The sequence below is a fragment of the Olea europaea genome, unplaced genomic scaffold, assembly GCF_002742605.1.
Source record: "Olea europaea var. sylvestris unplaced genomic scaffold, O_europaea_v1 scaffold7724, whole genome shotgun sequence".
Classification (NCBI taxonomy): Eukaryota; Viridiplantae; Streptophyta; class Magnoliopsida; order Lamiales; family Oleaceae; genus Olea; species Olea europaea.
In genome coordinates, this window is record NW_019266143.1 from 1 (window position 1) to 8,165 (window position 8,165).

Below are 8,165 nucleotides of genomic sequence, written 5' to 3' on the forward strand. Positions count from 1 at the left end.
ATATAATGTGTAATACAGGGATGAAATCTCAACAACCTACTAAGTTTCTACAATCATTTGAAAGGATAATAGTGTTTTTTTTTTAAAATGAGTGGTTGAAAAAAAATAATAAATTTCGGTTTACGTGTAATATTATTTTATGGAAGAGTATGTGGTTGAAAATAGGAGAGAGAAAATTATAATGTAATTTAATGAGATTCAAACATGGGCTAAAATTATGTTCCTCTCTCTTTATTTATTATTTGAAAATTCATGCGCAGAAGATGATTGGATGGCACAATTAGTTATTTTACATGTACGTAATGGTATGTAGTTCCTTAAGAAGCATACAAGTGAGGATGTTTTTCGTACAATGTTGAGATGAAAGAGTCAGAATCTTATTTAATTAGCCACCATTATTAAAGTAAAGATGAAACATGTTGTACTTGTTGGTGTTGAAATATCTTGACCAAGTGTAGATGGTAATTCAATATTAACCCTGCCACCATTATAAAAGTAAGATTCGCAATCTTACTCAACTTTATGGTTTTGTAACTTGTAATCTATTTGGTAAGATAGCAAGGAAATGTCAAGAACCGTTTCAATTTCAGATTTCTTTCACATGTAGTATGCATAAAACTGCACTTTCATTTGCATATTTTATTTCCTGTATTAGGATCACATCCTACTTTGTACATTGTTACTCACATGTCATATTTATGTTGGGTGCTACTCTTGTTGTTGTCGTCGATGGTGGTTAAAGTTGTTATTTTTATTAGATCTTTTATTTTTATTGGTAAATGTAAATTTTCATAGATCAAAACTCATGTACAAGTTCAAGCAAAGATCAAGTGACAAATATATGTACACCGAACATATCTGAGCAATCAAAATGAAATGATGTACCAATGATAGTCTAAGGACCTACGACTAAAGACTCAAATTGAATCAAAACATACATATACAAAGCAAACATAGCTTTGTATATGCGTGTTTTAATTTGTTTTGCAATAGAATTAACTTGTGGCCCAAGACTTTCTATTCCTTGCCATCCAAATGTAGTACATGGTAGTTGCTAGTACTATACGCTTTACTTTACTTTACCAAGTCGTTTCACTGGCCTTCGTCATCTACTTTAATGAGCTCAACAAAGTAGATATATTGCGTCTAATAGCCAATAAGCCACGAACCTACTCTAAACTGCCTTGCTGACAGGAAAAAAGAAAGAGTTGTGCTGTTTCCTCCATTTGGCCATAAGATGTGCAGTTTCATTCCAGCTGTAAATGTTGTAACCAGTCCTTTGTTTGTACTTTGTAATATGTCCAGAACTCCTAACCACAGGATGAATGCATGCTTTGGGATGATAGAACCATTCCAAATTGTAGGTACCCAAGTTGCCTTAGTACATTTCGGCCTGAAAAATTCATAAGCAGCCATAGTGTTGAATCTGCCAGCGTCCGTCCACTCGTGTAATCCGTTCATGATAGGGCTGGATATGGTCCAATCCGGTTCGATTTTAACAAGAACCAAATCGGACCCAAAATTTTCAGATATTTAGTGAGTGGAACCATTTGGGTTCGGTTTGGCTCGGTTCCTGGTTCCTTACTAGAATTAAATTTTTTGATATTTACAAAATTATATTAATTCAATTAATAACATGTTCAATTTTAGCTCTTACAAAATAATGTAGTTCAATCTTATGTATCTTTTGTGCCCTTCTTTGTTGAGTTCTTCATAGATTTGATTGTTAAGATCACATGAAGAAGAAGATAGCAGACTTACAATAATGAAGAGAGATGTTGTCGAGCTCCAATTCAATTTCTTTAGAATGGTAGAAACGACACTACAGTAGAATAATAGATTTGAGTAAAGCTTATGTCAATTTGATTAAGTTGGGCTTGAATTGAAAATTAGAAATAAGAAAAATCATATTTTTGGGTTTGAGCTAAATTAACTAGTTAGCAAATTTATTTAGAACAAAATAAAATAATTAGGCTCACTTAAAATAAATAAATTAAAATATTAGGGAGATTCGGTTCTTGATCTAGAATCGAGAACCAAACCTAACCCGTTGGTTCTGGATTCTGATACCCATTTAGGTATTTAACTTAAGAAGAGCCCTTTGGGTCCGGTTCATTTCGGGTCCAATTCGGTTGGTTCGGTTCGGGACTTTTGTCCAAACCTAGTTCACACCAACTTGTATTGTACGCTCCAACCCAATAATGCTGTCCCAAATATTCAATACTTTTTTAAGCAATGGAGAGTCATCTTTTTTCAGCGTATATTCCCAAATGTCCATACCTTGAAGGTGTACCTGATTTACCCATTTAATCCAAAGAGTATATCCTTCTTGCTATGGATGTTCTGAAGTGTTTTGGAGAGTAGTGCAACATTCCAACTTTTAATATTTCTAAAACCAAGCTCTCCCTCATGCTTTGGTAAGAAAATTTGATTCCAAGCAGGCAACATTTTTTTGATCCCCATAGGAAGTTCCAGCATAAACTAATGAGTTTAGAAGCCACCGTTGCCGAAATGGGGAAAATGGATAACCAAAAAAATTCCACTCCTTGTAAGATGGTTCTCACAGGGCATCTTGTAAAACCAGATATAAAGTGTAACTCAAGTAACTTATTTGATCACCCATATTTGTTAAATGTAGGCTACTTAAGTTTCCGTGTTCTGCTGCAGGGCCAAGTGAAACACAGAGTATCCTCACGTGGCAAATATGTATCGGTGAACATTGGACCTGTTCAAGTAGTTTGTAGTGAGCAGGTGCTCTCTCTCTCTCTCTATGTGCAATTGTGTAGCTATGCATGTGGACGTACAACAGAAAAAATAGTGACATCAACATGCGTAGTGCAATGACTTTCATGTCCATCAACAAAAAAATGTCGAAAGATGTTTATATACACCATTACATATGAATAATGTAATTGAATCTATGTTCTCCAGGTTCAAGCAGTATACAATGCTATGAGAAGAGATGACAGGATGAAATACTTTTTGTAGATGTTTTATTGAATTCTCTATGGCAGGCTTATCAACTCGGGCACCATGCTTGCCTTTTCTTCTCTTATTTATTTCACAATTTTTTGGAGTGATATTTGTATTAAATGTTAGATACTTTAGCGCAATGATGTTGTAGGCTTAGTAGAGTTGAATTGAGCTAAAGAACCTTGTACATTAACCTTTTTTAGGAATCTTATACTAAGCAAATTTGTCACTTTCCAATTCACTACGAATGTATCTTAGAATTAGGGTTAGAGATGATATGACTAGGCCGACAACTTGGTATTTTTTCATTTATAAGTTTAGAACACATTTCACCTTAAGCCAATGCCTGTTTGAAACCTTGGATGATAATATTTGATTCTGAAACATGTATTGATTCAAGTGGTTCCTTTTTTAGGCTTGTTTGGTAAGTAGTATTGGACGGTCGAGTCTAAAATATCAAACATGGCATTTTTTTTATTTAATTTTGTGTCCTCTTTGTGGATTGATATGATGCTTAATTTTGGAGGCTCCGAGTTTGAATTTACATTAGTTAATGTGTGCCAGTCAAAAGTTCTTTAGTTTAGTAGTTTCATGTCGCAAGAATATGTAATAATCTGTAGCAGTTGGCATGTCCATTTGGATCAATTGTAAGAGGTTTTTTAATGGGAGTGGATAATGTTTGGCTAAGCTCCCTTTTACTTTTAAGCAAATTTTTATTTTCAAACATGTTTTAAGTTGGTTCCTTTCAAAGTAAAAAAGTTGCTTATTTTCTTAGTAATTAATAATATGCTTCTTGCAACGTAAGCGTATTAGGGAAGTGTTTATAGATGATTTAAATTATAAATAAATAGAAATGAGATGTGAATAAGATAAAATTTGTGAATCTTTCGAAAAATGTGGATGAAAAGTACTTGGATATTTATAAATTTAAGACAGACGTGGGCCAATTCATATCATGGTGCTCGAACCTTGGTTTGATGTGTTCCTGAACCGATAAACATCTTTAGGTTTACTCAATTTTAGCTCTTACAAAATAATGTAGTTCAATCTTATGTATCTTTTGTGCCCTTCTTTGTTGAGTTCTTCATAGATTTGATTGTTAAGATCACATGAAGAAGAAGATAGCAGACTTACAATAATGAAGAGAGATGTTGTCGAGCTCCAATTCAATTTCTTTAGAATGGTAGAAACGACACTACAGTAGAATAATAGATTTGAGTAAAGCTTATGTCAATTTGATTAAGTTGGGCTTGAATTGAAAATTAGAAATAAGAAAAATCATATTTTTGGGTTTGAGCTAAATTAACTAGTTAGCAAATTTATTTAGAACAAAATAAAATAATTAGGCTCACTTAAAATAAATAAATTAAAATATTAGGGAGATTCGGTTCTTGATCTAGAATCGAGAACCAAACCTAACCCGTTGGTTCTGGATTCTGATACCCATTTAGGTATTTAACTTAAGAAGAGCCCTTTGGGTCCGGTTCATTTCGGGTCCAATTCGGTTGGTTCGGTTCGGGACTTTTGTCCAAACCTAGTTCACACCAACTTGTATTGTACGCTCCAACCCAATAATGCTGTCCCAAATATTCAATACTTTTTTAAGCAATGGAGAGTCATCTTTTTTCAGCGTATATTCCCAAATGTCCATACCTTGAAGGTGTACCTGATTTACCCATTTAATCCAAAGAGTATATCCTTCTTGCTATGGATGTTCTGAAGTGTTTTGGAGAGTAGTGCAACATTCCAACTTTTAATATTTCTAAAACCAAGCTCTCCCTCATGCTTTGGTAAGAAAATTTGATTCCAAGCAGGCAACATTTTTTTGATCCCCATAGGAAGTTCCAGCATAAACTAATGAGTTTAGAAGCCACCGTTGCCGAAATGGGGAAAATGGATAACCAAAAAAATTCCACTCCTTGTAAGATGGTTCTCACAGGGCATCTTGTAAAACCAGATATAAAGTGTAACTCAAGTAACTTATTTGATCACCCATATTTGTTAAATGTAGGCTACTTAAGTTTCCGTGTTCTGCTGCAGGGCCAAGTGAAACACAGAGTATCCTCACGTGGCAAATATGTATCGGTGAACATTGGACCTGTTCAAGTAGTTTGTAGTGAGCAGGTGCTCTCTCTCTCTCTATGTGCAATTGTGTAGCTATGCATGTGGACGTACAACAGAAAAAATAGTGACATCAACATGCGTAGTGCAATGACTTTCATGTCCATCAACAAAAAAATGTCGAAAGATGTTTATATACAGCATTACATATGAATAATGTAATTGAATCTATGTTCTCCAGGTTCAAGCAGTATACAATGCTATGAGAAGAGATGACAGGATGAAATACTTTTTGTAGATGTTTTATTGAATTCTCTATGGCAGGCTTATCAACTCGGGCACCATGCTTGCCTTTTCTTCTCTTATTTATTTCACAATTTTTTGGAGTGATATTTGTATTAAATGTTAGATACTTTAGCGCAATGATGTTGTAGGCTTAGTAGAGTTGAATTGAGCTAAAGAACCTTGTACATTAACCTTTTTTAGGAATCTTATACTAAGCAAATTTGTCACTTTCCAATTCACTACGAATGTATCTTAGAATTAGGGTTAGAGATGATATGACTAGGCCGACAACTTGGTATTTTTTCATTTATAAGTTTAGAACACATTTCACCTTAAGCCAATGCCTGTTTGAAACCTTGGATGATAATATTTGATTCTGAAACATGTATTGATTCAAGTGGTTCCTTTTTTAGGCTTGTTTGGTAAGTAGTATTGGACGGTCGAGTCTAAAATATCAAACATGGCATTTTTTTTATTTAATTTTGTGTCCTCTTTGTGGATTGATATGATGCTTAATTTTGGAGGCTCCGAGTTTGAATTTACATTAGTTAATGTGTGCCAGTCAAAAGTTCTTTAGTTTAGTAGTTTCATGTCGCAAGAATATGTAATAATCTGTAGCAGTTGGCATGTCCATTTGGATCAATTGTAAGAGGTTTTTTAATGGGAGTGGATAATGTTTGGCTAAGCTCCCTTTTACTTTTAAGCAAATTTTTATTTTCAAACATGTTTTAAGTTGGTTCCTTTCAAAGTAAAAAAGTTGCTTATTTTCTTAGTAATTAATAATATGCTTCTTGCAACGTAAGCGTATTAGGGAAGTGTTTATAGATGATTTAAATTATAAATAAATAGAAATGAGATGTGAATGAGATAAAATTTGTGAATCTTTCGAAAAATTTGGATGAAAAGTACTTGGATATTTATAAATTTAAGACAGACGTGGGCCAATTCATATCATGGTGCTCGAACCTTGGTTTGATGTGTTCCTGAACCGATAAACATCTTTAGGTTTACTCATCAATTCATTTTAATCTCCATTTGAAAGCTGAAATTTTAATTAATAAAAGCATAATTAAAGACAACTTACATGCTACCATGTTGTCATGTTTTCTGACTATTTTTTAATTAGTTGACCAATTGGCTTCTTGCACATAAGTTTCAAAAGGAAAGATGCTTCTTTTTAATGATAAAACAATTTCCGTTGGTCTACTGGTTTATTCCTTTAACTAATACTTTAATATATTAATTTATATTATTAAGAATCATTAGTTCATAAATTCTAAAAAAATTAGCTTTTTTCTGAGCCTGTAAAGATGATGTTAAATGGTGGGCCCAGCCCAAACGTGAACGTCCTTAATTGAATCAAGGGTCACTGTCTATTAAAAGCTCAACGCACACAAATTTATACCCATGACTTCAAATTAATAAAAAACAAAATTGTTAAAATAGTTAATAAAAAATTTGCAATTTTCTCACAATTCTTTTTCAGGAATTGTTTAAACAATAAGCAACTAGATTGAAAGCTGTCGGCGACAAGTCTAAGTCAATTATTGTTGTAGGTTGTTAACAGGGCAACATAACCTTATTTGATGTACTAAATGGGTTCATTTTTTCATAATATAATACAAGATAGAGAGGTGTTAACCTCAACGAGTCATTGCGGGCCCTTAAAACTCATCCGTAGTACTCAAAATGTTAAATTCGATTAGATTCAGACTAGACTAGTAGCGATCATTTTGGTCCCTTGATAAGTTATTAGTTCTATAGGGATGATATAATCGCTTTTAAATTTACTCAAAAGATGATGATCGAATGCCATAAAATGTTTAACCTGCCTCAGTGGGCACCAACTGCTTTAAAATGAGATGTTGAATTTCACGGATTATGGGTTCGTGTCACGGGAGCTTCATTTAGAGGAGAATTATAGGGGAGTAACAAGGTCACCCTTAAGTTCATGTGTTGTGTCACTCAAATGATGGTGATCAAATGTCAGGTATAGTATGCTTTCGTTGGGCATCAATTGATTCTCTGATGAGAAAGTTGAAACGAGATCCTTACTCGCCTAATTCCGGAAAGGTTCCAAGCAAAGCCTGTTTGATACCTTTCTAAAAAGAAGTTTCAGTTTTAATATAGGCTGGATCATCTCCATAAACCCTTCTATACGATTTTGAATGCAATCAAATTATTAACTACGAAGTCATTTTCTATCTAATATATTTACACACATATTAGTCCTAAATCAATGTTTGATGACTCTATGTTGTTGGTCTTTGCTGTCATATATGTCGGCCTTTATAATATATATAAATGCAAGTGTTGAGCCAGCAAGAGATGCTTGTGCAACTTACTTGATTGCTTCTTTTGCTCTTCACAGAATTAGATTTGGTCTTCCACTTCCAGTTTCAGACACTGCAAAGTCTTCATGGAGCAAATCATTGAAGAACAGGCAAGTTCTATGCCAAACTCACCAGATCAAAACAGCAGACCAACCAGTCTGGTGATCAAGGCAAGTTCAACAACTAACTGTATCTATTTTCCATTCTTTTTTTGCCAAGGGCTGTATTCTCAAATGGAAGAATTTCCCTAAAAGCTCACATGGAGAATGAGGCTTTCTATCTCTAACCGCCCTTAGGCGCGAGAGATCAAATCTGGGGGGAGGGGCATATTAGCAAAAAGAAGAAGCTCTTTGTAAGCTCGACTCTCTCTCTCCTCGGGGTCAAATCCTGTATAGGAGGAGAATAGTTTCAAAACCGCCTAAGCTCATCTAATAATCTCTTTCTTCCGGGACGCTTTTATTTATATGTAATTACATGCTCTTAATTGTGTTTGTGTTCTGATTGGATTTTTTT

The 8,165-nt window shown here is 34.1% G+C and overlaps 2 protein-coding genes and 1 long non-coding RNA gene across 4 annotated transcripts; all 3 read left to right on the forward strand.

Moving 5' to 3' along the window:
* Positions 1 to 2,003: 2,003 nt before the first annotated feature.
* Positions 2,004 to 3,385, forward strand: LOC111391284. The gene is made up of 2 exons (XM_023016455.1): positions 2,004 to 2,751; positions 2,932 to 3,385. Exons 1-2 carry the CDS (start codon positions 2,485 to 2,487, stop codon positions 2,986 to 2,988), a joined length of 324 nt encoding a protein of 107 aa, XP_022872223.1. The 5' UTR covers positions 2,004 to 2,484; the 3' UTR covers positions 2,989 to 3,385.
* A 964-nt stretch (positions 3,386 to 4,349) lies between these two features.
* Positions 4,350 to 5,729, forward strand: LOC111391283. Its single transcript, XM_023016454.1, has 2 exons — positions 4,350 to 5,097; positions 5,276 to 5,729. The coding sequence occupies exons 1-2, from the start codon at positions 4,831 to 4,833 to the stop codon at positions 5,330 to 5,332; spliced, it is 324 nt and encodes a 107-aa protein (XP_022872222.1). The 5' UTR covers positions 4,350 to 4,830; the 3' UTR covers positions 5,333 to 5,729.
* A 1,259-nt stretch (positions 5,730 to 6,988) lies between these two features.
* On the forward strand, positions 6,989 to 7,822 carry LOC111391282. Of its 2 annotated transcripts, none has more exons than XR_002702096.1 (2): positions 6,989 to 7,309; positions 7,691 to 7,822. It is a non-coding gene; the product is annotated as an uncharacterized LOC111391282 (long non-coding RNA). The 2 variants fall into 2 exon arrangements; XR_002702095.1 differs by having other exon boundaries at positions 7,305 to 7,392.
* Positions 7,823 to 8,165: the final 343 nt, after the last annotated feature.

Coding starts and splice junctions, on each gene's coding strand:
- LOC111391284 (XM_023016455.1), top strand. CDS start 2,485: ATGAGTTTAGAAGCCACCGTTGCCGAAATGGGGAAAATGGATAACCAA. Junction 2,752..2,931: donor AAGTAGTTTGTAGTGAGCAG/GTGCTCTCTCTC, acceptor TATGTTCTCCAG/GTTCAAGCAGTATACAATGC.
- LOC111391283 (XM_023016454.1), top strand. CDS start 4,831: ATGAGTTTAGAAGCCACCGTTGCCGAAATGGGGAAAATGGATAACCAA. Junction 5,098..5,275: donor AAGTAGTTTGTAGTGAGCAG/GTGCTCTCTCTC, acceptor TATGTTCTCCAG/GTTCAAGCAGTATACAATGC.